General features: G+C 49.6%; 10 protein-coding genes across 10 annotated transcripts; 5 read left to right on the top strand and 5 right to left on the bottom strand.

Moving 5' to 3' along the window:
* Positions 1 to 393: 393 nt before the first annotated feature.
* On the bottom strand, positions 394 to 834 carry P175DRAFT_0528393 (uncharacterized protein; the record flags this gene model as incomplete). The annotated part of the gene is made up of 2 exons (XM_040899608.1): positions 394 to 669; positions 760 to 834. 2 exons carry the CDS (start codon positions 832 to 834, stop codon positions 394 to 396), a joined length of 351 nt encoding a protein of 116 aa, XP_040756271.1.
* A 594-nt stretch (positions 835 to 1,428) lies between these two features.
* On the bottom strand, positions 1,429 to 2,464 carry P175DRAFT_0427280 (3' exoribonuclease family protein; the record flags this gene model as incomplete). Its single annotated transcript, XM_040893228.1, has 2 exons — positions 1,429 to 2,264; positions 2,326 to 2,464. 2 exons carry the CDS (start codon positions 2,462 to 2,464, stop codon positions 1,429 to 1,431), a joined length of 975 nt encoding a protein of 324 aa, XP_040756270.1.
* Positions 2,465 to 3,995: 1,531 nt separating this feature from the next.
* Positions 3,996 to 7,324, bottom strand: P175DRAFT_0497980 (phosphatidylethanolamine N-methyltransferase). Its single transcript, XM_040896407.1, has 3 exons — positions 4,533 to 7,324; positions 4,379 to 4,469; positions 3,996 to 4,302 (listed from the first exon to the last, which is right to left on the bottom strand). Exons 1-3 carry the CDS (start codon positions 7,082 to 7,084, stop codon positions 4,243 to 4,245), a joined length of 2,703 nt encoding a protein of 900 aa, XP_040756269.1. The 5' UTR covers positions 7,085 to 7,324; the 3' UTR covers positions 3,996 to 4,242.
* Positions 7,325 to 8,998: 1,674 nt separating this feature from the next.
* On the top strand, positions 8,999 to 10,114 carry nbp35 (Fe-S cluster-binding ATPase; the record flags this gene model as incomplete). The annotated part of the gene is made up of 2 exons (XM_040895773.1): positions 8,999 to 9,083; positions 9,171 to 10,114. 2 exons carry the CDS (start codon positions 8,999 to 9,001, stop codon positions 10,112 to 10,114), a joined length of 1,029 nt encoding a protein of 342 aa, XP_040756268.1.
* A 904-nt stretch (positions 10,115 to 11,018) lies between these two features.
* Positions 11,019 to 12,415, top strand: P175DRAFT_0428508 (pepsin-like aspartic protease; the record flags this gene model as incomplete). Its single annotated transcript, XM_040893303.1, has 3 exons — positions 11,019 to 11,398; positions 11,454 to 12,217; positions 12,288 to 12,415. The coding sequence occupies 3 exons, from the start codon at positions 11,019 to 11,021 to the stop codon at positions 12,413 to 12,415; spliced, it is 1,272 nt and encodes a 423-aa protein (XP_040756267.1).
* Positions 12,416 to 13,162: 747 nt separating this feature from the next.
* Positions 13,163 to 14,811, bottom strand: P175DRAFT_0471444 (uncharacterized protein). The gene is made up of 4 exons (XM_040895090.1): positions 14,503 to 14,811; positions 14,061 to 14,433; positions 13,872 to 13,989; positions 13,163 to 13,797 (listed from the first exon to the last, which is right to left on the bottom strand). The coding sequence occupies exons 1-4, from the start codon at positions 14,653 to 14,655 to the stop codon at positions 13,281 to 13,283; spliced, it is 1,161 nt and encodes a 386-aa protein (XP_040756266.1). The 5' UTR covers positions 14,656 to 14,811; the 3' UTR covers positions 13,163 to 13,280.
* Positions 14,812 to 15,280: 469 nt separating this feature from the next.
* Positions 15,281 to 17,652, top strand: P175DRAFT_0450907 (putative isoamyl alcohol oxidase). Its single transcript, XM_040894473.1, has 3 exons — positions 15,281 to 15,977; positions 16,032 to 16,232; positions 16,311 to 17,652. The coding sequence occupies exons 1-3, from the start codon at positions 15,730 to 15,732 to the stop codon at positions 17,557 to 17,559; spliced, it is 1,698 nt and encodes a 565-aa protein (XP_040756265.1). The 5' UTR covers positions 15,281 to 15,729; the 3' UTR covers positions 17,560 to 17,652.
* A 1,455-nt stretch (positions 17,653 to 19,107) lies between these two features.
* Positions 19,108 to 22,431, top strand: P175DRAFT_0506434 (uncharacterized protein; the record flags this gene model as incomplete). Its single annotated transcript, XM_040898198.1, has 5 exons — positions 19,108 to 19,743; positions 19,812 to 20,153; positions 20,942 to 21,584; positions 21,646 to 21,965; positions 22,033 to 22,431. 5 exons carry the CDS (start codon positions 19,108 to 19,110, stop codon positions 22,429 to 22,431), a joined length of 2,340 nt encoding a protein of 779 aa, XP_040756264.1.
* A 548-nt stretch (positions 22,432 to 22,979) lies between these two features.
* Positions 22,980 to 24,482, top strand: P175DRAFT_0427496 (putative sister chromatid cohesion protein Dcc1; the record flags this gene model as incomplete). The annotated part of the gene is made up of 5 exons (XM_040893243.1): positions 22,980 to 23,098; positions 23,192 to 23,421; positions 23,491 to 24,006; positions 24,091 to 24,257; positions 24,315 to 24,482. The coding sequence occupies 5 exons, from the start codon at positions 22,980 to 22,982 to the stop codon at positions 24,480 to 24,482; spliced, it is 1,200 nt and encodes a 399-aa protein (XP_040756263.1).
* Positions 24,424 to 26,028, bottom strand: P175DRAFT_0497972 (uncharacterized protein). Its single transcript, XM_040896406.1, has one exon. It carries the CDS (start codon positions 25,739 to 25,741, stop codon positions 24,554 to 24,556), a length of 1,188 nt encoding a protein of 395 aa, XP_040756262.1. The 5' UTR covers positions 25,742 to 26,028; the 3' UTR covers positions 24,424 to 24,553.
* Positions 26,029 to 26,457: the final 429 nt, after the last annotated feature.

Genomic DNA, 26,457 nt, shown 5'->3' with positions numbered 1-26,457 from the left:
AGACAAAGAAAGGAGTACTCTGTAGCAGGGATTATTTACACCCCATTATTAGGAGTAGAGTAACTTAGTAGATAGTTCCTGCATCTGGATTTTACTCACATGCATTTTTCAATTCTCTTCAGATTCCGAGAGCTCAAGCAATCCCCATTACGGAGTATACCTATCTATCATCAACAGTATCAGTTCACCAACTACCCTTGTCCTCATAAGTCGCAATACACTGGTATTCTCCGGACAACACTCACTAACTATGGATCACTAGGGAAATCAGAGACAAACCCCAATCTCATCCATCTCAACCCGGGTCCCTCTCCAAGGCTTCAATAAATCAATCCCCTTAATCACAACACCAGGCACATGATGGATGCATCCCCTTTCCTGCCGCTCCATTCCCTAGTGTTCTTGCTTGGCCGCCACCTTCTCCTGCTTACCCACCACCTTCCTCTTGGCCACACGGTTTTTCTTCTTCTGCGCGGACGACGGAGACGCAGGAGATGCGTCAGGCTGCTCCTCTGCGGACGCGGGCGCGGCATTCTCAGCGGACTTGACATTCAAATTCACTTTGCCATCGACGATGCTGCTCTCGAGGCTTTTCTTCAGGCGGGAATAACGCATCCGAACCGCGGGGATATTGAGGCCGGTAGCGGCGCCGACAGCAGCAAAATCAATCTGTTGGGTAGGGTTAACTCACAGTCTAGTCTAGTCTAAGTCTAAGTCTTGGAAAGACGCTTATTGGCAAGGGTGGTGACGTTGACATACCTTGTTCAGGTCTGAGTTCTGTATGCACAGGTGCAGGAACAGGAGGCTTGGGTCTGGCTGGGTGGTTGCTGGCATTTTGCAGGTTTGGATGGAAGAGGGGGGGGGGGGGGGGGATTGGATGTCTGAGGATGAGAGTTTGAGGACGAGACTATGAGATAGAGAGAGGTGTATAGAGGGAGAGAAGGGTTTAAGAAGGAAGAGAGAAGAGCCAAGTGACTACTCATCTAGCTAGGGAATAGGAGAAGAGCCTGATCTTGTGTTATTCTCTTCTATCTCTACCTATGCTTTGTTTCCAGGGCGATTGTATCACTACCTAGGCAGGTCTTAAAAAAAAAGGTAGACCTTTTTCATTGAATGTTACTCCTTATTCCCGATTCATGTTGAGTGTTATAAGGGCTCAATTCCTTTGAATGTACACTTTCTGTCTCACTTCCTCTGTAGTTTCAAATCTGAACCCTTTTCCTCCTTTAATCCCATTATCAGAAACATCCAGACAGACAGAGAGCAGAGAGACAGTCTTGAGGACCTTTCAGGGAGTAAGGTGAACATGCTGTATCCTACAAGAAGCCAAACCAGATAGCTACATAATACCAAAGGCACTGTTTCACGTCTTAATGTGAAGGTTTAGATGAAGTCTCAAGGATATGTAAACTAAAAGTATTGACCCGATTATGCAGAATTTTCAGCCATTAACAAGCCAGCAAACCGCTCGGCGGACTCTCTGACAGCTTCAGCGAGAACGGTATGTGCTCCCCGAGCTGCAGCCACGGCACCATCTATCAGCGCCTCATGCGCGAGGTTTTTGTCGTCGCCCCCCACAGACGCTTTTGAAGTATCCCCTTTGAGCCAGATCTCAGTGATTTCATCGCGAGCAGGCATATAAGCAACGACACAAGCAGACAGAATAGACCGATGTTCCGCGGGATCCGTATCCAGCACCAGTTTCGGGGCGGCCGCTTCTCCATCAGCAGATTCATCGCACACCACCGCTGCTACTCCTCCTGCCACAAGATCCAGGCAGTCAATCCGTGCATCCACGATAGCTGCGGATGCAGCAGTAATACATCCTGCTAGGACATTCATCATGCCCCAGGGCGCATCATGAGAGTCGGGAGCGTCTCCCCACCAGCGATCGTCTTCTGCTTCCAGGATGGTAATGGTGATGTCGAGTCCACTCTTTGGCCATCTCTCTGCAACGATCACGCCCCTGAGAGCGGTCTCTAAATGCACGCCTAGGTCCCGTTCGCTAGCATCGCGGATATGTCCTTTCCGCTTCCTGGCAGCAAATGGCGCATACTTGACGTGTGTTGTCAGGACGAGGTTGGGGGAGAATGTGGCAGATCGTGGGAGAGGTTTGGGCCCATGAACGGTACATGCGAGCTTCAAGGCTGAGGATGGAGGAATCAAGGATTTAGGCGATGCCCGCGCAGCAGAAAGAGAAGCTGATGGTTCGAATTCTAGGTAAGAAGATCCCGAGGCTGAAGGGATTAACCCGGTTTTGAGGTCTAGATAGGACGGATATAAGCCTCGACTCTGAGAATATCATAAAGAAATATGGGCCCTTACATATCTTCCGCAGCTCATTTGGCTGTCTTTGACGCTGGGGTCGCTCTGATGTGGTGACGGAGGTGGACTTGATAGAGGAAGCAAAGACCGGAGGCCGCGTGCCGCTGGGCGGCCCATTGATTCTTCTTCTGTCAGTCATTACACATGTCTTGACATAGCCTGACGAGTTCTTGACCGACCGCAAGCGATCTAATAAAAACAAGCAAGGCAAAGAGCCGAATATGTGAAGACCTCAACTCGAGGCTGCTGTCGTTGTCCAGAATTGGAATCTACAATTTTGAGGGATGTTTGCATTGTTTGTCTACTAGCGTGGTCTCCACCCGTTAGGTTTTTCTTTCCTCACTTTCAATTTCTTTTTCTCTTCTCTTCTCTTCTCTTTCTTCCCACACAAACAGCTGCCACACCTCGCCTATTCTCATTGATGAACAACAGGCTGGTTTTCTTTTCCAGCTTCTGCAGCAGAATTATTGTAACTTACCTACTTCCTGGCACTAATATTATCTTGTGAGTCTCTCATTCTTGCCCCCTTCACCCACGCATTCATATGAGGAAACCGATCCAAAATCTTAGTTCTGGCGACAAACAAATGGGCCATTGAACAACATGCATCACCATCTGATGATCATCTTTCACATTTATCAAGTCATTGCAATATATGCTATTGAATGGTCTTGCTAACATTGTCACAGGTAGCTCAAACAATATAGGCAGGTACGTCCATGGCGTACGAATTTCAAGGTATGGTGATTTTTTATTGAATTTTCCCCCTTTCCATCAAGCTTCTATGATGAGACAAATTTTTTCAGTTCTGCTTCTGCAAACATCTTGAAGAAAAACAAATACCTTACCAAAAACTCCTGATTAACCTGGAGCTCCTCTATCTGTCACTTGTTTACTCTGAAGTCCAACTAGTACTGACAGCTTCTAAGATTATAGGTTTTGTAAACTATTATCCTTTTATTCCTGTCCCACAACTCAAAAAGTACAAGGTACGGATTCATCCCCTTCACACACACAAAAACACCCACTACCTTTATGATGACAACAAGTCAATCCATTCAATGATTCTCTCACGAGAAACATCCCTTCGGGCCTGCATCTGCTAGTAAAATAGTGCCACAGGGGTATAGTGATCTATTTTCCCGCCTCCCTGATACTGGACCTTTTTCACTCTCCCCCTTCCTCGGAAGGGGGAAGATGCGAAACTGGGAGGATGGTTGTGGAGTGTTGGGGAGTAGGCTACATTGCTGTATCTTCCTGCATTGTTCGAACTGGCTTTGTTTGCTGTGCTTGACTTGTGTCAGTTACTTTTCTGGAACTCGTCGTCCGTCCTGGATGGCAGGTTCTGGGATCGAGGCTGGCAGGGGATGGGATGAATTTACCGGCTTGGCTGATCTACTTCGCTTTAATGATCCCGATTTGACTCTTGATTGCTCGAGTGATCAGTAACAAGTTGCTAATGGATCATTGGATTTCTAGGCTTTCCTCGCGCATTGAGTTTAGATTATTAGCATGGATATAGATCTTGATAATGAAACCCCCTTTTTTGAACAGCACCTTTACAATAGTAGCTATTCATCTCAGAGTAATAATAAAATTGTATTTTCATATACTAAATTGTATGTACTTTTGAAGTTATAAAGGCCTACTTTAACCACCATACCCCCTACTCCAGTCCGGGTATCTTCCAAATGAAGCAATTCATTTCAAATCTTTCCATTTCATCCACACCACATAACAGGCATTCGCATCTAGACCCGGGCATAAACCTAGACCGGTCTGGTAAATCAGCCATGAGTTATTTTTTTTTCCCCCTCGTCTGTTCTTTCTCCTTTCAGTTATAGTGATAGGCAGAAAACAAGAAACACCGCTCGTTAGATCATCTCATGGAAAAGTTGTATTTCTTTCTTTCCATCGTTAGTCTTCTTTCCCATCTGTTGGTGTAGATGCACCGTTTCTGGACATGCTGTAGGGAGCCTATTCGAGATGATTGTTAGCCCTATGTATGAGAAGGAAAGAACAAAGGAGATATAGATGGATGGAGGGTACGCACCAGGACTCTCTTTGCGTTGCAGATTCGCCAGGCGAGGTTGTGGACGTTGCCGTCGGATCGAACGACCTCGGTGGCGAATTCAACACCAAACCTGTTATGATCGATTAGTGACAGGTCAAGGGAATTGATGGGGGAGGGGGGACTAAGAACGCACATTTGGTGCACAGCAAATACGACTCGCTTTGCATATTTGCTATCGCGATCAACTAGGCTGCCAAATTGCTCTTCCACTGTCTCTGGTGCGATTTCCGGGTCACGATCGAAACAGTTCTGGACAACAGGTAACAGACTCATTTCAACTGCAGTCTGGGATATTTCCAAGCGATCATCCTCCTCTTCAAATCGAGGAATCTTGACCTCAAAGGGTCGTGAGATAGCCATGACATTGTGCTTGCCATTGTGGTGATAACGGAATTCGAACACGCCTTGAGTCCAGAAGAGCTTGTCTCCGGAAAAGACAATCTCACCGGTAGCGATTTCATGCTTATCCCCATCCTCGCCGTTGGAAGTAGAGACGACCACATCGCTTGTAATGATGCCCTTTTCACATGTGAGATTATCGTAAAAGCCCTCGTTTACGGCGACCCATCTTCCTTGGGAAGAGACGCGTGTGACCTCTCGAGATGTGTTGTCGATCACCCTATAGAGCCCAATCCAATCTTTCTTGTGGTGGTTGAGGGGAGCGGTCCACTTGACCTTTACTGGTGATCCATACTGGAACACCAGATTTTTCACTTCACCACGTCTATCAAGGGGTGTGCGGGCATTGGCGCCTTCTCTACTGAGATCACACTCCTCCAGAGGTAACGAGTCAGTGCCTTCGATCGACAAAGAATAGTCTCGTGAATCATATCCAGCTAGGTCTGCGTCAATGCGAGAAATGGTCACACGAGCTGGATACTTCTGGAAGAGTGCGGTCGTATCCTGAACGAAGGTATTTACGCCAGCGGCAAGTTTTGGACGTGCAGAGTCAATGATTTCTTCGATGAATTCATATGAATCATCAAACATCTTGTCGACACTTCCGTGAAGTTGCTTGAGGGATGGAGGTAAGGATCGCTTCAAGCTCTTCACCAGTCCTGCATCCTGGCGCAGGCCCCGGCCGTACAGCTTTTGCATATGAGGTCGTTCGACAAATTGAATGAATCCCAGGCTGAGGATGTGGCTCATGAAGGCAAGGAAAGCGATTACACCACTAGTAGTGATAAGAACCGCACCCCAGACGCCTGCCAGACCGAGCACCCGCTCAGGGTTATTCAAAAAGCGATAGATGCCATTGTACGTCAGTTTGGGCGATTCATCGAAGAAGAAATCTCCGTAGAACCAACCAAACTCACCCAGCGACTCATAGATACTCACAGACGTCCAGATCTGCAGGCTAATGAGGCCCGCACCTAGGACATGGCGAAGTAGCACGAGGCCATAACCCCAGTCTAAGGGCAGGGTATACATCTTCCAGACGGCGGCGATGAAACTTGAGTAACACATAATCATGCTTAAGTGATACGTGCCTTTCCATTGGCTCCATGCCTCATGGGGCGTTTCGCCATACTTGACAAAATGGCGGGTCCATGCCTTACAATTGGACTGACGATTCAGCAGGTAGCCGATACCCACTGAGTACCAGAGTCTCCAGAGTGCGGCATTAACCACGAAGAAAAACTGGTACCAGGGTGTTGAAGGCGTCAGGATAGTTAAAGAGAACATAAGGAACTGGACAAGCATGGAAGAAGTGTCCGTGGTCCGATACAAGTCTAAATTGTTGAGTCCTAACAGATTGTGGACGGAAGGGGGCGGGCTGCTGAATTTTGGCGCGTGGGGCAATTGATCATCGACTGGAGATGGCGCATTTGGAGACTCCAGAGACTGCGATGCTGTAGACACCGAGTCTTGATCCGCGGTACGTTTGCGAGGGGGTGGGTTGTACGTTTTGTCAATGTGTGGGTTCTCAACCAACACAAGGAAGGCGAATTGAGCTGCATGGGCGATAATGGAGATGAATAGCACTTTATAGCTTGCGGCCATCAGTGAAATACCGTAATAACCGGCATACCCGACCGAATACATAGGGTGAGGAGCCATCTCAAAGACACCGTCAAAGGTCAACTCCTGGTCGATGAGGTAGAAGAAATCCCCCCAGTACCAAGCATAGTCCTTGACGACCCGGTGCGCATCTAATTTGACCCAAAGATTAAACAAAACCAACGCAATACCGGACGTCCAGCGCAGAATAGTCATCAAGACGCTTTCGTTAGCAGGGTGGTGGCTACAGGCTATCGCAAAGAGACAGTACGACGTAAAGTCGCACATCAAGATCAAGTCCACCAGGCGTCTAAAAACGAGCCAGGTGTTATACTCAATTGGGGCTTTCTCGAAGGAATAGTCGTCGGGGATCTTGGCTTCTAGCTCCCACTTGATCCAGTTGTACAGTTGAGGGTGTGGGTTTTTCCCGGTAGCGGGATTCACGAAAATCTTGTACTTCTCAGCCCAACGGACAAGCGTCTTGTGGTGAGATTGGTTGTGGAGTAGCCATCCAATCCCCGCATTGTAACCTGTCCGCCAAAAGAGGTAAATAACTGCAAAAACGGGGGCCTTGGCTCCTGCAGGGAGCTTCCATAGTAGGAGAATGTGAGCAGCCAGAATGGCCAAGACAATAATGTCCGATAGATTCTTCGGCTCTGATGGTGACAAGAGCTGAGAGACCATGTCGTGGGTTTGCGGCACCGTGAATACTATTCAATGGGAGAACAACCGGGTCAGGCATCACATCACGAAGCAACGGTTTAGCAGCTTCCAACAGGGTATAAAGCGAGGAATGAGACGACATCTGAAGTCTTCTGAGGTAAGGAGTGAAATACATACCTGTACCGTCTGGGGTTCGACCAAAGGTCTTGCCCACTTGGTCCTTTCCAGTTGATTCCGCAGTAGCTGCGAGAGCCCCAGGACTGACGTTTAGGTCAGACTGAGAGGAGATATTCCTCTCCCGAAGCCCATCATCGTCTGGATGATGGGAGCCTGTTGAAAGGCCGCGATCCATAATATAAGGGGGGGGGGGGTTGTCTTTTTTTTGGGGGGGTTTGTTTGTTTAGTCTTCGAAATGAAGCGAGAAAGAAAAGAAATTCTGGATGAAGGGGAAAAAATACATGTGACGACGACCCAAAAACGGAAGCTAAGAATGGGTCTTGTGATTGGCCTGGACACACCTGAGGCACCAACCAGCCCACATTGAGACTCCTCCAGGAAAATGTTGGGATTATTATCTAGACTAGGTAGATAGTTAGTGAGCGATATTGTATCAAATATAATATCTTAGACCATTGTATTATTATCAATTACTTATAGTTCTTTGTTATTATTGTTTTCCTCATGCAAAATCCTGCCAATCGGGATGGTGCAAAATAATTGCCGCATACAGAGTACATTATATTATTCCCTTCCTCCATTCTGGCTAGATAACAAGGGAAGAATGGCATAGAAGGAAGGAGAATTCCTGCTCCGAAGTCTCCCATACTAATCTAATGCTCCTCAACAAGAATCTAGCGAGAGCTTGGCAATGTGGAAAGAGTATTCAAAATTTGTAATACATGGGCATAGTCAACATTCCTGGTCTTCAGCAATCTGTATAGATGTACTGGGCAGGTAACACGCTGCATCTGCATGAGGCTGCGACTTGAATTCGTCTGTTTGACTGATTATGCATTAATACTCTGTATAGTTACTCCGTATGGATAATTATTGTTCTAATCAGCTGTTAAAGTTCTTACCTTGCATTAACTCTTCCATCAACCATAATCCTGGTTTCCCTTTCCCCTCTCTCGACGCTTACCGGCTGTGCAAGATCAATCCTGGGTTTATGTATCCCGTCTATAGCTGGGATCAGCTCCTCAAATCAGTTGTGATGAATGGTGCTCGTGAAATTGATCTTCCACTAAGACCTACAATAATAGAAATGGGCATTCTTGAAGTAGGTTAAGAACACTGAGTGATTTTAATCTCCATAGGGTAAACACTAGTCCACACTATATACAGCAGTAATATGTATATGTATACCCTATTATTGAAATATTTCCCTTATTGGAACATCTTCTGATGTTTTCTTTTTTGGAGTATCTGCTATGTACTTCTCTATAGTCAACCAGGAACAGCTTCTAGGGTCATATATCAAATATATTCACATTAATATTCACAAGATCTGGGACTCTCAATTTCAATCTCCCACCTCAGTATACATATTTATAACCGGTGATGGAATCAGGAACAAGTTTAACACTACCTCCAAAGATCTAATATTCAATATAATACTTTGTATACTTTTTTTCTCCCTTTTCTACAGTTGGTAAGATTTGTTGCCTCCGACACCGCAATGTCCCCGCGCCAATCGCCAAAGTACTGTTTGTCATTTCCGGCCCATGGATGATTATCAAGCATCACCTCCACAAACCCCTCGCCACCTTTATTCTCATCTTTATTAGCAGGTTGAATTTCAGACCGTTTATGAACTTTCTTGCTGATCTATAAATTATAATTTATCTGAACCTCAGCAGAGATTAACTTCAGCCTGGCGCATCTTCCTTCGATCTGACCGAAACCCCGCCCAAGCACCTACGAACCACCACCGTTATGGCGCCTTCTCTGGAGGAGCCCACAACGGCTGACTTTGAGGCGCCATCAAAGATGGCTCCCAATCTCGTTGCTCCTGAACCAGGTATGGCATGAAAAAAAAAAAAAAAAAAAAAAAAAAAAAAAAACTTCGATCGATCCCCCTTGGCCCGTCACTAACCCTCCTCCGCAGAGCACTGTCCCGGTCCTGAATCCGAACAAGCAGGCAAAGGCGATGCCTGCGCAGGATGTCCCAACCAAGCGATTTGCGCCTCTGCCCCCAAAGGCCCCGATCCCGATATCCCGATCATCACCGAGCGACTGGCACAAATCCGGCATAAGATCCTAGTACTGTCTGGAAAAGGAGGAGTGGGCAAATCAACCTTCTCCTCCCTCCTTGCGCACGGGTTTGCGTCGAACCCGGCCTCGACTGTTGGCATTATGGACACGGATATCTGTGGACCTAGTATTCCGAAGATGATGGGCGTGGAGTCGGAGACCATCCACATTAGCAATGCCGGGTGGAGTCCGGTTTGGGTGTCGGATAACTTGGGTGTGATGAGCGTGCAGTTCATGCTCCCCAATCGAGACGATGCCGTGATCTGGAGAGGCCCCAAAAAGAATGGGCTTATCAAGCAATTTTTGAAGGATGTCGACTGGGGCGAGATGGACTACTTGATCGTCGACACGCCGCCGGGCACCTCGGATGAGCACTTGTCGGTGAATTCGCTGCTGAAGGAGTCTGGGGTCGATGGAGCAGTAGTGGTCACGACGCCTCAGGAGGTGTCGCTGCTTGATGTGCGGAAGGAGATTGACTTTTGTCGCAAGGCGGGTATTCGAATCCTCGGATTGGTCGAGAACATGTCTGGTTTCGTCTGTCCCAGCTGTACCCATGAATCGAAGATCTTCCGGGCCACCACGGGTGGTGGTAAGCGGCTGGCGAAAAAGATGGGCATCCGTTTCCTCGGATCCGTTCCTCTTGACCCGCGCGTTGGGATGGCGTGCGACTACGGGGAGAGTTTCGTGGACAATTTCCCCGACAGCCCAGCGTCGCTGGCAATCAAGCAGGTGGTGCGAGCTGTTGGTGAGATGGTCGGGGAGGCTCCAGACGAGGTGTTACCCGACGATGCAGAATGAATGATTTTTGATTTGCATTCCATGGAGTTGATTGGCGCATTAGCATATATATTCTTGATAGATACCAGACTTTAGATCGGGGTTGAATAGGTTATACGACATACGTGCGATGATTTTGCATTGGACATTGCTGATGATACTACATAAGTGAGTAGTTGGATCCTAGTCTATTTCTAATTGGGATAGTCCAAGTAACCTAGTAAGAAGAAGAAGAAGAAGAAGAAGAAGAAGAAAACTCTCTTCAAATTTGAAAGAATATAATCAGTTTGGGTTGTGGAATTACTGGAGGAGAGACAACAGTTTCAAGTCAACCGCCACCAAACTACTAGGACCTAGGTAAATAAGACGTTTCATGTTCAACCTATCGTGGGCTGTCATCAAGTCAACATCCCAGGGGCTTTCTAGGCGCCAAGTGAAGTTATGCGCCTAATGGAGAGATCTCACTGATCCATCGTGTCAGGCATATGAGATGGAGATGGCTGCAGTTCATGGCGTCCCCCTGGAACAGCCTATGACAGCAATGCATTCGCACGCTTTTTTCCTTTTTGACACTTTGCACTCCTGAATCCCCACTCAACCTAGTCTTGACAAGAGATGTTCTTCCTGCTCTGTGGTATTTATCCTGGGTTAATGCCGCAGGGCCCGGCTCCGGGATGTTCTGATAACTTTCACTTCATTTCTTCCTAGGTGCGACAATCACTCGGACTTCCTTTTCCTTTTCGTTCTTGTCATATTCACAGGAGTCCAGGTCTGGACTTGGCTCTAGTACATTCTCTTCCTTTTTTTTTTTTTTTCTTTTCTTTTCTTTTCTTTCTAGCCACTAGGTGGTGTTCAGCCTGGAGCAGATCCTGTTCACTCTTTGCATTTACAACCCCTGAACCCAACAACGCACTTAATTTCCAAAATGAAGGTCCTCCAGTCCATCCTTGTTGCCATGTGTTTCGGCCCTGCGGCTCTCTCTGCCCCGACATCTCCACCCCAGATCAAGGGTAGATCCTTCAAGATTGAAAAAGTCCGTCGTGCAGAGACTCTCTCCGGTCCCAGTGCCTTGCGCAGAGCGTATGTCAAGTACGGCATTGTTCCGACAAACCTGGGCATTGACCTGTCGGATTTCGAGCCGATTGTGAAAACCGCCGTTGCGAATACCACCAACGATGTCGCCGAACCAGAACAGACTGGTGGTGTTAGTGCCACCTCGGTGGAAGGAGACGCTGCATTTGTTTCTCCCATGACGATTGGTGGACAGCAACTGACCGTCACCTTTGATACGGGCTCATCGGATCTGTACGTTCCATTCCCTGGTGCTCAATATTCCCAAACACCCAACTGACCTGCATAGATGGGTAATGAATTCCCAACTCCCCGCGGAATACACCCAAGGCCGCACGGTCTTTAACTCATCCAAGTCCAGCACCTTCAAGAAGCTCGAGGGCTACACCTTCAACATCACCTACGGCGACGACTCCTACGCGTACGGCGGCGTTGGAACCGACACCGTCGACGTTGGCGGCGTCACAGTGACAGGACAAGCCATCGGCGTCCCAACGACCGTGGCCTCCTCGTTCGCGCAAGACACTTACACCAATGGACTGGTCGGCCTCGGCTTCACCTCCCTCAACACCGTGCAGCCACAACAACAGCCGTCGTTCTTCGCGAAGATCGCCGGCGTCCTCGACGAGCCCGTGCTGGGTTCCTCCCTGAAAAGCGACGGGGTCGGCGAGTTCGAGTTTGGAATCATCGACCGGTCCAAGTACAAGGGCGACATGGTGAACGCGAGCGTCGACTCCTCGAGCGGGTTCTGGCAGTTTGAGTCGGCGTATTACCGCGTTGGCGATGGCGATCTTACCAAGAACACCCAGGCTACTGCTACGATCGCGGACACAGGGACGTCCCTGATGCTGCTGGACCAGCACATTGTGGACGCCTACTATAGCCAAGTCAAGGGGGCCGTATTCGTCACCAGCGCCAGCGGCTACATCTACCCTTGCAGCGCGGAGCTGCCGAACTTTTCGATTGCCGTAGGGCCGGCCCATCTAGCGACTGTTCCGGGGAAAATGATTGATTTTGCACAGGTTGGGACGAACACGACAACTGGAGAGAAAGGTAACCCCTATCTCTCTCTCTCTCTCTCTCTCTCTATATATATATTTTGGATACTAACTCCATTGAATAGTCTGCTACGGAGGCATTCAGTCCAACCAAGGAATCTCCATGCAAATCCTGGGCGACACATTCCTGAAAGCGTTCTATGTCGTGTTTGATCTGCGCGGACCGTCGATTGGAGTTGCGGCTCCTGTTTGACAGCAGGGTTCCTTTCTTTCTTTACACTCCGGTAGCAATGGTAAATCTGAGAAGCAGTTTATTAGGTAGATATATTACACATTAGCGACTCTCGAAGCATTCAAGATAGATTACAATAGAGATTCTCAGTACTCTCCCAGTACTATCGGTAGTATAATACGGTATATGCCCTGCAGCAGCCCCTACTCGTATATTCCCACTCTGGTTAGGACGTCAGTTGTCACCAAACAAAGAAGCGCGCGATGCCCATCCAACGTACTACCCTCAGGGGACACAAAACTGTCTTCGCCCCATGCGGATCTCCAGCCGAAGAACGTCATGGTTGAGCAGAAGGGGAGATATCGGATAACACTAATAGACTGGGATCTGGGACTATTGCAATTCGACGGTCTACTTACTGCCAGGGGAAACCCGAGTGGCTTGAACTTGGTCCCGGATATCTTCGATGAGTACACGTCAATGTTTTACTAAGACATGCGTAATTATCAATGCGCAACTGCAGAGAGACTTGGGACACAAAGCCTTGCCCACCTCTTTGATGAACACCCGTATACTCTCCAATACAAACAAGGAGGGCACACACACAATATCAAGCACCTGGATGCAAAATGAAAGGAAGCAATCTGGTAAGAAATATATGATAAGTCAAAGAATAAGCTTTATTTGTATATAAATTTATTATTGTAATATGTTTATTGGGGGTGCTAGTTGTTTGAATTAAGCAATACAAGCAAGCAGCATATTGCTCGCAGGGTTTCTATCGGTATTAAATAATCTAACCCTCCCATACACACACACACACACACACACACACATATATATATATATATACACAAAAAGAAAACATAAAAAACATACATAAACATCAAAACTCATTCGAAATGACTGAAATCTCAACCTGCTTCGTAATCCCCCTCTCATCCTCCCCACCGGGCGACCCCGTCCTAGCCGAACTAATGCTTGTCTCATGTCCACCACCACCACCACCAGCAGCACCAGCCCGATGGCCGTAAACCCCGTCATCCAGGATCCGCTCAATGCTCCCCGTTTCCGCATTCATGGAGCGATCGAACCTGCTTCCCTTTCCGTTCGTGGAGAGGGCCGTGTCGGTGCGTCCGTGGCCACCCCCGCCTGTGCGGCGGGTGCGCGAGCCGCCAAAGGGCCCCGTGAGTTCGTAGGAGCGCGAGATGCCGCCGCTGGAGAACTTGCGCACGGACGAGATCACCAGGGGCCGGATGCAGGGGATGGACGAGGTGATGATGATGATTACGTTTTCGGTGTAGCCCCATCGGATGAGTTCGATGCCGGTTGAGGAGCCCAGGTTTGTGACGCTGGGGATGTCGTTGAGTTTGGTGGTTTTGATGATGGAGGCGACCATTGCGCTATAATTTGATTAGTTTTTTTTTTTTTTTTTTTCTTTCTTTTCTTTTCTTTTTTCCGGTCCAGAGGGACGTACACTATGCCTAGACTCAGAAGGACGATTAAACTGATTTTTATACGGAAGAGCAGGTTGAGGTTCCAGACTACTAGAGTGGGGAAGACTGCGAGGAAGAAATCGACGGCGCAGTTGAGACCTGTGTTTGTTAGTTTATCTATCTATATAGATAGATAGATAGATAGAAGGAATGCAGAAGGTAAAACGTACTACCAGTAAAATAGGCAAACTTTACCACATCTTCAATATTACCGCATGTGGTCTTGATAGTAGGATTCCAGAGAATGCGAACATCCCGACAAATACTCAACGGAAGCACGGCGGACGTTATATTGGCCGCAAACTGGAGACCCATCAACGCCCACAGTATGATCCGATAGATCTTGTTCGACCCCAGAATCACAAGCAGGTAAAGGATGAAAGAGCAGCGAGCGAGCGTTGTGCTGATAGTCACCAGTGGTACCTGGATCGCGATACTTTTCAGGACCATCTTCTGGTTGTCAAAGGCCTGGGTCATGAGGTCAGAGCCGAAGCCATAGTTGACGGCGATTGTGAGGAAGACGCTTGCGACGATGGTCAGGATCTGGGGAGCGAGTCAGTCCCGGAATAGAATCAATTGATGGGAACACCTGGGGAGGATGCAGGTACATACAGATGCGACTACCATTAAAACATCATCCACACGGAATTGATGGATCTTGATTTTAGCTATAACCCTGAGAGCGACGATCACTATGACCACCGCTACAGCGGCCCATATCCCCTTCTCCAGAGCCGGGCCAGCATGCGAGGTGGTCTGTGTCATGCCTGCACTGCCCGGAGACTAAGCTCACAATGCACAAGACTATAAGAGAGAGAGAGAGAGAGAGAGAGAGAGAGTGTGTGTGTGTGTGTGTGTAAGAACGAGAGAAAGAGAACAAGCGAAAGAGAGACAGAAAGAGAGGGAAAAAAAAAAAAAAAAAGAAGAAGCTCAGGGAGATATCCAGACCGAGTCATGAAGGCTTATATTGTTCTTATTAACTAATAACTATCTACTGTACCGTACCTGAGAAAAGTTTAACAGTGTCGTCGAATTTTTGCATTCGGGAGCGCTTCTTTTTACCAAAGACCTGGTAGTTATACGGAGTACAGCGAATAGTTACCAGTTGACAGGCTCTGTTTCTTCCAAGGATTTCCCCCGAAATTGACTCAACTCTAATAGATTAAGAACCCTCTCCTTTCCTCCCAAGATCTCGCCCACGGTCCATGGTTTCGGCAGTTGGCTGGTGGTCTGCACCAAATTCGCCTTCTTCGGAGATCAATCCAGAACCCCCTATATACGGGGGATGCTTTATTGGCCCAGGTGGAATGTGGACCTTGACCGGATCTCTTTAAGCGCGCCCCCCCCCGGATACGACGGGATGGATATCCTTTCCACGAGGACCATGGATGCCAGTGACTACTATTTATGTGGCGTGATTTTCGTCAATTGGGGGATTCATATGTCTGTGCCCTAACTTAGGGTATACCGAGTAGACGACTCCATACTCCGTACATGACTCTGTAGGATCCTCTCCAGGCAGAACTAGACTAAAATGCACTATTGACCTGCTAAGGATACGCAGACAGCATGAATTGCTTGAGCCTTGAGATCAGAACGTCCCACCCTAGACATACTTGGGAAATTCCTCCGGATGCGACTCCTGGATCCATCAGTTCCATCAGGATTTTACAGCCACCCCTTTCAATAGTGCTGATGATGAAAAGAAAACCGCGGCATTTCTCTGTCCTCGCTCAGAGCTCTCTTAAATAGTATAAATGTGAACCGCAAACCCATGATCGACACTGTCATTTTATACTTTTCTATCCACTTCCCTTGATCTTCACCCCTAGAATTATTATGAGGACTTCCTGGACACTGGCAGCGGTGGCTGCTCTGGCCTCTAATGCGGTCGCCTCCTCGTCCCAGTGCTATTGTATGCCTGGGGACAGCTGCTGGCCTTCGGACTCGACATGGTCGTCCCTCAACAGTACCGTCGGTGGCCGTTTGATCAAGACCGTACCCATCGGGTCCCCTTGCCATGATCCGAACTATGATGAGGCTGCCTGCGCAGCTTTGCAGGCCGACTGGACCCTTCCGCAGACTCAGTAAGTGGATGAAAAAGCAGGTCCCTACAGGGACGTGACTGACAAAACCCCTAGTGAGGCTTCCTCCTCTTCGGTGATGCAGACCTTCTTTGCCAACCAGAGCTGCGACCCGTTCACGGCAGAGTCCCAGCCGTGTCTCTTGGGAAACTATGCCCGCTACTCCGTCAATGTTTCTTCGAGCGACGACGTGATTGCGGCCATTCACTTTGCCAAATCCAACAACATTCGCTTTGTTATCCACAACACTGGCCATGAGTATGTGTCCCCCCATCTCTTGTCTAATCCACCGTCTTCAATTTGATAAGATGTGTGAAATCCTGACGTTCTGGACAGTTACCTGGGCCGCTCGACGGGGGCTGGATCTCTCTCGGTGTGGACTCACCACTACAACAACATTGAATATCTCGACTACTCCGACTCCTACTATCAAGGCCCGGCCTTCCAGATGGACGCCGGTGTGCTCGGATACCAGATCCTCGAGGCCGCATCCGCCAAGGGACTGGTTGTTGTCGCTGGCGAATGTCCCACCGTCGGTTTCACGGGTGGCTACATCCAGGGTGGCGGTCACTCTGCCCTGAGCACGGCGTTCGGATTGGCCGCTGACCAAACCCTGGAGTTTGAAGTCGTCACGGCGGCGGGCGAGGTCGTTACTGCCTCCCGCACCAATAATACCGATCTGTTCTGGGCCCTGAGCGGCGGTGGTGCCGGGAACTTTGGGGTGGTCATGTCCGTCACAGTCAAGGCGCACGCGGACGCCACCATCGCCGGCGCGCTTCTGGAGTTCGCCAACACCGACTCCGACATCTTCTACGAAGCCGTCTCCCAGTTCCATGCTCTGCTCCCTGCTATGATCGACGCCGGCGCCTCCGTCATCTACGAGATGACCTCGCAGGTCTTCGCCATCAACCCGGTCACGGCCTACAACATGACCTCCGACGATGTCAAGACCATCCTCAACCCCTTCGAAACCGCGCTGACCAAGCTCAACATCACGTACGTCGTCTCGTATACCCAGTACGACTCCTACAAAGACCACTACAACAAGTACATGGGCCCTCTCCCCTACGGCAACCTCGCCGTCTCGTCCTACCAGTACGGCGGCCGCCTGATCCCGCGGGACCTGCTCGAGACCAGCCCCGCCGAGATGGGTACGGTGCTCCGGAATCTGACAGAGAACGGCGTGATTGCCGTCGGGGTCGGTCTCGACGTCAGCAACCCCGGTGACGTGTCCAACGCTGTGTTCCCCGCGTGGCGCTCCGCCGCCGTGACCATGCAGATTGGCACCACCTGGAACGAGACCGCCCCCTGGGATGAGATGGTTGCCGACCAGTGGCGCATCACCAATGAGTTCGTGCCGCAGCTCGAGGCCATCACCCCCGGCAGCGGCTGCTACCAGAACGAGGGCAACTTCCGCCAGCCGAACTGGCGCGAGACCTTCTTCGGCACCAACTTCCTGCCCCTGCTGGCCGTCAAGGCTCACTGGGACCCGGAGTTCTTCTTCTATGCGCTCAAGGGCGTTGGCAGTGACTTTTGGACGGTGAATGAAGATGGGCGCATGTGTAAGACTTGGAGCTGGTTCTAAAGGCTTTTCGGCGGCGGCGCATGACGTATGAATATAGATTGCTTTAAAATGTCGTATAATAGATGACCCATAGATTTACACTTTATATCGAACCATTTACCTGTTCTGTTCTACCATTTCCGTTGCCATTTCAGTTTCGACAATGTAATTAATTTAAAAAAAAAAAAAAAAAAAAAAAAAAAGAGGGCTTCCCAAATAGAGAACGTAGACAGACACAACCAAAAGAGCCATACAGGAGAGGGAGCTCACGGCGAGGAGAACCCAAACCCGGAAAATGTGTTGTTGGTTCACGGTGCTGTTAACTACCATTTGCTTTCATCTGCAGCAGCGGACCCGGCGGCGCTTCCAGTCCTGCTCTTCATCCTTCATGATACCAAGAAGCCGATTCACCTGCATTAGCAGCCTTTACCTGTCTTAGCTGTGTCCTCGAGGATTCGGTTTTGCTCCTGTCGCTCCGTCTTCTGCCTCTGGGCTGCTGGTCCAAGGACTGGTGGTGCGCCACGGCATTCCGGATCTGCTTTGGATCCCAGCATCCTTCGGAGCTTCCCTCTGTCGTGGAAACAGAATTCCAGCTCGTCGTTCCAGGCTTGATAGGAGTCGATGGGACTCGATGTAGGAGGTGGCTGCTTGTTCTGGCATCGCGGGGACTGGTTGGAACCAGAGGGGTGGATTTCATCCGTGTTCCAAAGTTCTTGGAATCCATTCAGGTTTTATACTGTTATGTTTTTGTGTCGTAGTGAGGTCATGTTAGAGAGAGAGAGAGAGAGAGAGAGAGAAAATCCCGATGTTGTCCTACTCTGACAATAGTGAGATTGTCAGAGATCGGAGAATAACTGTTCGGTCGGGGATCGTATGGTTTTAACACTACCAACCCCCAGTCAGATTGTGAGACATGATTTCAGATTCCTGCAGACCTCGTATATATTGAGTCCCACTTGGTGGCTGCAGATTGATTTGTTTTCCTCGCTTTGTTCTGGTTGCTTTGTCGCTATTTTCGTCTGTACTGGGTGTCTATACAATCTTACCAGTTACTACTCTACCTAGGTACATAACGGTGTACTCCGTATACAGGAATAAGTGAGGAGTACGTTATTTCCCTAGAATTATATTTTAAGACAACCTGTTCAGATCCCTATCTCTTTGGATCCTTTCTCTTCTTGCCTTTTAGTGTTAGTTGAATTGATCTTCTCCTCCCCCACTCAGAGTTTTTTTTTCTTTCTAAAACACCATTGAATCATTGATTCTCGACTCGTGAAACTAATCTGCCCTTCCTTGGGACTAAGATCTTGCTGTCGATCTTCTCCTATATCTAAATATATATATATATCTATATATCTATATATATATATTCTCTTTTCCCATTCTTTTCCATTTCAGATCTCCCCCCCTACTTCCCACTGGGTAGGGGAGATTATTGAACCTCCATACTAGCTGCCTGCTTACCCTTATAAAAAGCCTGCTCGCGTAGTTGAATGGTACCGTATCCCTCGTTTTAATCTTTCTTCTACTTCTTATTATCCAAGCGAGTCTACAATCACCGTCACTTCTATGGGCACTCCGCTGGTGGGCACTGCAATCATCACAGGGGGAAACGGGTCCCTAGGATCGGAGATAGCTGTTGCCATTGCAAAGACCCAGCCCTTCGTCCACCTCTTGCTCCTGGCCCGCGATATCAGGTCGGAGAGCGTGCAGAATGTCCGAGAGCGCATCCGATTGATCGGGCCCCGGTCCATCGAGGTCGCTAGGGTAGACCTCGCCAGTTTCAACTCTGTCGCGAGCTTCGCCGAGAATACCGTGGAGAGAGTGCATAGCAAAGACATCCCTCCCGTGACGCTGTTGATCAACTGTGCGGCGATGTCCTCGTATGTCACCGACCAGGTAACCCGGGATGGCCACGATCCCGTCTACCAGACCAACTGCATCGCCCCGTTCCTGTTGACGGTCAGCTTGCTCGAGGCCTTCCGAGCCGGAGACGGCACCCCGAACGGCGGCGCGAGAGTGATTAACATCGGCTGTTCCTCTATCTCAAAGGGATCCCTGGGCTATTTTGAGGACGAAGACCAAGCCTCCCACGTGGGACGATCGGGGACGCCTCTCAGTGCAAAGGACGCCCTCGCCCGCGTCGGGAGCAGCAAATTGATCATGAGCGCGGCCATGTATGCCTTGCGACGGAGTCTGGTCTTGGTGAGTTCGGTCGGGTTCTTTCCCCGGCTCCCCTACAGGCGCCACGCTGACTTGTCGCTGAAATATAGACGGGTAACATTTCTCTCAATATATACACTCTAGACCCGGGAGGGATGGTTGGAGAGAGCCACTTGGTTGCCGACGTCCCACTCTCCATTCGAATGGCACATCAAACCAAGTCTGGACTTCGGCCGTTCCTGCGCGTGTTTTCCAAGAGCGCTATCAACAAGGTTAGTGTTCCAGCGAAAGTGATCGCGAAAGTCGCATTCCAGAGCGACACGGTGGAGAACTGGGGTAGAGAACGCTATTATATCTTGGACAGCGAGTACGAGGCCGGATCCGTCATCCCAGCCCTTCGAGACCCGCCGCAGATGGAAGCATTGCTCAACAAATTGATGCGCCAGGTGGAGGTGGGAGTCAAGGGGATGGGGTCGCCGGAGTCGAGAATCTCGCGGGTAACTCACTAAAAGATGCTATCCTTTTCATTCTGTATATACTATCATAAAGAACGGAGAAGAGAAATCCTGGAAAAAGCGTTACATTGGCTGCAAACGGGCTGTGGTGGTTCTCACGGGCCGCATTAGGGAGGTGACGATGCGATCGAGGTACCTATGGTCCTATGCTATGGTAGGGGGATCCCAAGGTTGGTCAATGTGAAACCGACGTAATTAAGCGATGCTACATGGAGGGACAGAAAAAAAAAAAAAAGAGAGATCTTTCCACCTCTACCTGAATTCTTTTTTTTTAATGGGAGTGTGTCTCTTTTAAACCTGGTTTAGGGAGCTAAATTAAAGCTGACGGACGGGATTACGTTGCCTGGTCTTCCGTCCCCCTTCGTTTGCGATCGACGTTTTGCTTATAAGAATTTCGCAGACGACAACGACACGACACAACAACCGTTGACACACTACGCGCACTGGGGACCTCAGCGGTTCGTCTGTGTCTTGGGGGCTGGGTTTCCCGTCTACACATGCTGGATTTTCTATGAAGATGAATAGGCATCACCACGCCTTTGCGAATGGGTATTCTGCCTACCCTCGAGGCGGCCAGGGCGGCACTTTTTCCATCTCCCCTCATCGGTAAGTGGTTCTCGTGCTATATATACACACACTGAAATTCCGGTGTTCGTGGGCGCTGATTTGCAACTCTGGTAAGCTTCCAACCGCGCCCGCAACCAGCATTGCGACGACGAAGACAGCTTTTTCAACGGCTCTGTTTCATAGCGGGTGTCTCGCTCTTCGTGCTGCTCCTCATATTTCCCTCGTGGCGAGCTTCGATTCTCCCCGTGCTATCGCTTGGCCTCCTTTCCTCCTCCCCAGAGGACTTGCACATTCAAACCGTCCGATACTATGATCTCGTGAAAATGCAGGGGACAGCCAGCGGCTGGGAGAATGGAGAACGAGTGTTGATGTGCACCCCGCTCCGGGACGCCGCCTCCCATCTCCCCATGTTCTTTTCCCATCTTCGAAACCTCACATATCCACACCATCTGATTGATTTGGCTTTCCTGGTCTCGGATTCCAAAGACGGCACTATGGAAATGCTCTCGCAAATGCTGGAGGAGCTACAACATGACCCGGATCGCGATATGTCGTTTGGAGAAATCTCTGTCATACAGAAGGATTTTGGTCAGAAAGTCAACCAGGACGTGGAGAGTAGACATGGATTTGCGGCCCAGGCAGGACGCAGGAAGTTGATGGCCCAGGCCCGGAACTGGCTCCTCAGCGCTACGCTCCGACCCACGCATAGCTGGGTCTACTGGAGAGACGCGGATGTTTTGACTGCGCCATCGACGATTATCGAAGATCTTATGAGACATGACCGGGATGTCATTGTGCCAAGTGAGTGTTCCCCTCTAGGACATGGTCTTTTTGTTCTTACGGCCCCCTAACCATTTCCCAGATGTATGGCGCCCGCTTCCCGACTGGCTGGGGGGAGAGCAACCATATGATTTGAACTCCTGGCAAGAGTCAGAAACAGCTCTAGCGCTGGCTGATACTTTAGACGAGGACGCCGTTATTGTGGAGGGTTATGCAGAATACGCCACCTGGCGGCCTCACCTCGCCTACCTCCGTGACCCATACGGGGATCCCGACATGGAGATGGAACTGGATGGGGTAGGAGGGGTCAGTATTCTTGCAAAGGCCAAGGTCTTCCGGTCCGGTGTACATTTCCCAGCCTTTAGCTTCGAAAAGCACGCTGAGACCGAGGCGTTCGGCAAGGTAGCTCTCTACCCCCCCCCTCCTCTTCCCGACTGAGAACAACTACTAACTTTTTTGACATGACTAGATGGCCAGACGTATGGGGTTTTCGGTCATTGGCCTCCCCCATTACACCATTTGGCATCTTTACGAGCCCAGCGTCGATGATCTCAGGCATATGGAAGAAATGGAACAAGAACGAAAGCAACGCGAGGAAGAAGAAAGAGTACAATCCGAGCGCGCAGAACGCAACAAGGCCATGTTCCAGGACCCGAAGATCGAATCGGAAATCGACAACGCCTTTGTGCGCGACTCGATGGAGGAAGCAGCCAGAGAGCAACCAGCAAGACAGGTTTCGACGCCTCAAGATCCCGAAGACAGCTCTGCTGCTGCGGGGGAGCCAGCAACAGCAAAAGGCAAGGCGGACGACGTGCACGAACAACAAGGGAACCTTGCAAAAACCGACGAAGCAGCGAAGTCAAGCTAAATAAAAGGGGCGTTCAATCCCATCACCAAGGTCCTCGATGCTTCTGGTGTAGTAGTTTTTTTTTTTTTTTTTTTTGTTTTGTTTCAAAACTCCCTGCTCTATGCTGGCCATTGGGCGATTCCTCTCCTGTTGAGGCTTTCTGTACATGTATTTGACACTTGGGATTTGTCTTGACGTTGACTTGGCCGACTTGCTTTACACTGGATGATTTCCAGTTACTCTAGGAACACGTTGTTTATGTTTAATGTACTGATAGAAAGAATTTCTCTGACTTTTTTTGGTTCCCCTTGACTTCTAATCTGAGCCCGTAAACCTACCTAGGTAGTAGATACAGGCACTTGTTCAGCGTATGCACCTACTAATTAAGTAGTGGTCCGTGCCCAGCCCCACGAACCGAGTTGGCCCCAAATCGCGCTCAACGCGTCCACGACACATCCACCTCTTCCAGCATTCTTGCACAAACCCTCAAAAATCACCTACAGCAGGTAGTTTTGTTCTCTTCCTCTGTATACCTGGGAAGCGAACCAACCAACCACCTACAAAAAAAAATGTCCACGCAATCCGCCTCCAGTATCCCCTTCACATACCGGTTTCCGCAACAGGCATTCAAGCTGCTGGAGCTCCCGCCAGAACTAGCAGATCTGCTTTCTTCACAGGATGCCCCGATGTAGGTTTTCTTTGTCTCTTCTCTCTGCATCTAGGTGTACCTAGGTGTATAGCCAGAAAAAGAACACAGAAACAGAACTGACCCCTCAAAAAGACTAGAGCTCAAATCACCATCTCCATCCAATACTGCCAACGACACTACAGAAACAGACACAGACACAAATACCCCCGCATACTTGAATCTCTGCACACCTACCCAGACCTACCGCGTGCGCCAAGTCCAATCTTCGAATTCCCTACATCTTCTCACACCCGGTCGTGGCGCAATCCAGAAACGGGATTCACGTATTGTGGGCGAACAAGCGGCAGAGACCAACAACAATGGTGAAGAAGAAGAAGATGATGACGATGACGATGACGATGACGATGACGACAACACATTCAACCACACAGACCCAGTGACATCGATTGCGAAATGCGGATCAACCTTGGAACTAGATACCCCCGTCGCAGGCTTTTCCGCCGCGCCGTTTCTGAAGCGGCGCATGAGGGTATATAGCCGAGAGAACATCGATACCGGGAGCCGCACAACAACCCTGCCCGAGGACCTCGACCCCTCGGCGCGAAGGGACGCCATCGAGCGCGTTTTCGACGATATCCCTGTGTCCAGGAGACAGTGCGAAGCGGGCTGGGTGGATGCTTGTGCGTTTCTCCTGGGCGCGCCGTCGGTCACGGGGTGGGTGCCCTCGGCGCAGGTGAAGCTTGCGGTGTGGAAGCGGTTGCTTGAGGGGTCGGTGCTTCATGGGATAGACCTGGGGAAGCAGTTTCTGGTGCGGGATCTGTGGAGGTCTGTGCTTGATGAGGATGGTGGCGACGAGCCGTTTCCGCGGCCGCTGTTTGAGGCTGTTGTGCGGAGGGTTTGTGAGTCTGGAGGTCAGAAAGGGAACGCGTTCGAGTCGGAGATGAAGTGTGAGTTGTTTTTGATTCCTTATTTAAAGAGAGAGAGAGAGAAAAAAGGGGGAGGGGGATTGAGATGCTGATATTCCGGTCTAGGGGCGAGTATCGATAAATCCATTTGTGTACAGTGGGTTGGGGAGACGGGTTTAGAGGCTGAGGCGCCTACTGCTGGCTCTGCTGTTGACCAGACTGCCTACTTGAATGCCTGGAAGGACCATCTCCCTGAGACTTGGAGAGGGGATGTTTCATTATCGAAATTACCTGTAAGTGACGACTACCCTTTTTCTCCGTGCCATTGGACTATTGCTTACGCCGAATAGGAAAACTACTACTTGCACCCGGAGCCAAAGACCATTTGCTTTGCTACTGAAACAGATCGACAGAAAGTCAAAAAGAACCTCCCAACCGATACTAGTGCTGCTGTTGCCGCTAAGAAATCAAGAAACTGGCATGAGTTGTTTAAAAACCAAAAACGACAGAAACGATAAGCCATTGAGTCGCCTGCTGGATCGTTCGCGGCTCTATTTCCAGCCCGAGTGAGGCAAAAAAGCTCGTCCCCTCAACACCACGCGTACTTCTCATTCCAGAACCATTCGACATGCTCGGAGACTTCGTCGGCCCCGTTCCATCTCAGACACGCAATGCTGCTTTTTTCGCGATGCACTATCTCAGCAGCAGGGTCTAGCAGAGCAACGGCCTTTTCAAGAAGAGCAGTTGGATTCCAGAATGTGACATTGGCCATATTCCACGCGTGCGCTTCTAGTTGGGCGCGTCTCAGGATTGCAGCCATTGCCTTGACGAGTTTCTCGGACTCTTCGCTGGACACTGGCTCGTCGTACACCCACCGGAGGATATATAGGGTGTTATCTTGAGGAGTTTCGCCGAACGTCCTGTTCCACGCACAGAACACTCCGGTTTCGCTATCGCCAGCGCCCTTGATTATGGGGGGTTCTCGGTTCGGGTAGAGATTGCGATAACAAAACTCCTCCCTTGCCCAGTGCCATACGAAATGGTCAAAGTCAGGAGCAATTGCTACTTTGGGCCCAGGGGAGCTCTGCGAAGCCAACCGCAAGATCTCACGCTCTTTTTGGACGACATGCCCGTTGCATAGGTGCCGTTGGACATCGGCCGCTTGTAATATCTTGATCTCTGGCAGAGCAGCACCAGGGATTTTGGAGGCATATTCATCTTTAGAAATTGGAGGAAGCTCAAAGTGTGAAGAAGGATAGGGTTTCCAGCCAAACTGAGCATAGAATCTCTTCCCAATGTCAGAAAACAAAATACTAAACAATGAGCTTTCGCTGCGCTCAGTCGCCACCTGCCACGTATCGATCGTCCTGCTCAATTCCTCCAACATCCGCTTTGCGTACCCTTTCCCTCTAAAGTCGGGTCGACAGTAAACACTTCCGACTCCGTGCGCTGAAACATCCTCTAACTTACCGCCACGCGCTACAATCGCCTTTTTCTTGTATGTCTCGCAAGAGCCGAGGATTGTCCTCTCGTCTTCCGGCTCCCGGCGGTCAACCAACACCCAGCAAGTTACGGCGTCCTTGGTTAGTCGCTGCTGGAGTAAAGTGTCCTCACGAGTAATGTACGTGTCAAGATCCAATGGGCCTTTCCACTCAGTGCTGTTTAGCTTAATTGACGCAATCCGCTCCTTGGGCGTTGCCTGGACCAAGACCAGCTCGGGGGAGTCCCCCTCCAGAAGGTTCGTGTGGCCGTAAGAAGAGAGGTTGGCAGCAATCATCTTTTGTCCTTCTTCTGCACCTCAAAGCAATCAGTTTCCTTCACCGTTCGTATCCGATCGAGTGGGTGGCTTGGCTGTCATGAGGGTATATATTAGCTTTCAACTTGTTGTGAGTCAATAGGGGCAAGATAACAACGTTGCACCCAGGCCAAGATAGGTCGAAAAGTGTGAGGATGGTGTACAACCCGACGGATTTGAATCTGGGCGACTATGACCAGGCCATTTCTGGATACAGAATCTTGAATGAGAGGCTGGACGCAAGGGATTATAACTATCCCGTCTTGATCGCGTACCATCGGTGTAGTTTCCATTTGTCACGGCCGATGGCAAGCGATGGCAAGCGGTCACCATGGGAGAGAGGATGTACCCTAGGGTAGGTACCTGCTTCTCTTGGCCAATTATACAAGCTAGAATGACGTCGGCGGATTCAGTATTCAGTAGTATGTAGGCGGGGTACGGCGGAGTATTGAAACCGTGTTTGGTATGGTGTATTTAAAATACTGGTATTACTGCAATTACTTCCTTACAGTAAACTGACTGTGAAGAAAAAGCTTCAAATGCCGAGAACACCACAAACTTATTCTGATTGAATGTTATTTATACTAATAGAATATTCCATAGTATACTCTTCCTGAACTCTGGCATTGCTGACCTGATGCATCCCAGGGATCTCTGGCACGGATCACCTGGCTGTTGAATGAGTGAAGTAATTTAGT

Source organism: Aspergillus ochraceoroseus (genome assembly GCF_002846915.1).
Source record: "Aspergillus ochraceoroseus IBT 24754 chromosome Unknown P175scaffold_1, whole genome shotgun sequence".
In the NCBI taxonomy this organism is placed as follows: domain Eukaryota; kingdom Fungi; phylum Ascomycota; class Eurotiomycetes; order Eurotiales; family Aspergillaceae; genus Aspergillus; species Aspergillus ochraceoroseus.
Note: the sequence above shows the minus strand (reverse complement) of the source record. Positions and strands in the feature narration are given on the sequence as shown.

What these genes read in the sequence shown, in the direction of transcription:
- P175DRAFT_0497980 (XM_040896407.1), bottom strand. Translation starts at nt 7,084, where the DNA reads ATGGTCTCTCAGCTCTTGTCACCATCAGAGCCGAAGAATCTATCGGAC. An exon ending in GTATTTGCTGTGCACCAAAT is followed by an intron (nt 4,470 to 4,532) that starts GTGCGTTCTTAG and finishes CGATCATAACAG; the next exon opens with GTTTGGTGTTGAATTCGCCA. An exon ending in GCAACGCAAAGAGAGTCCTG is followed by an intron (nt 4,303 to 4,378) that starts GTGCGTACCCTC and finishes CATCTCGAATAG; the next exon opens with GCTCCCTACAGCATGTCCAG.
- P175DRAFT_0471444 (XM_040895090.1), bottom strand. Translation starts at nt 14,655, where the DNA reads ATGACACAGACCACCTCGCATGCTGGCCCGGCTCTGGAGAAGGGGATA. An exon ending in TTTTAATGGTAGTCGCATCT is followed by an intron (nt 14,434 to 14,502) that starts GTATGTACCTGC and finishes CTCGCTCCCCAG; the next exon opens with ATCCTGACCATCGTCGCAAG. An exon ending in GTTTGCCTATTTTACTGGTA is followed by an intron (nt 13,990 to 14,060) that starts GTACGTTTTACC and finishes TAACAAACACAG; the next exon opens with GTCTCAACTGCGCCGTCGAT.
- P175DRAFT_0450907 (XM_040894473.1), top strand. Translation starts at nt 15,730, where the DNA reads ATGAGGACTTCCTGGACACTGGCAGCGGTGGCTGCTCTGGCCTCTAAT. An exon ending in TGGACCCTTCCGCAGACTCA is followed by an intron (nt 15,978 to 16,031) that starts GTAAGTGGATGA and finishes CAAAACCCCTAG; the next exon opens with TGAGGCTTCCTCCTCTTCGG. An exon ending in ATCCACAACACTGGCCATGA is followed by an intron (nt 16,233 to 16,310) that starts GTATGTGTCCCC and finishes CGTTCTGGACAG; the next exon opens with TTACCTGGGCCGCTCGACGG.
- P175DRAFT_0497972 (XM_040896406.1), bottom strand. Translation starts at nt 25,741, where the DNA reads ATGATTGCTGCCAACCTCTCTTCTTACGGCCACACGAACCTTCTGGAG.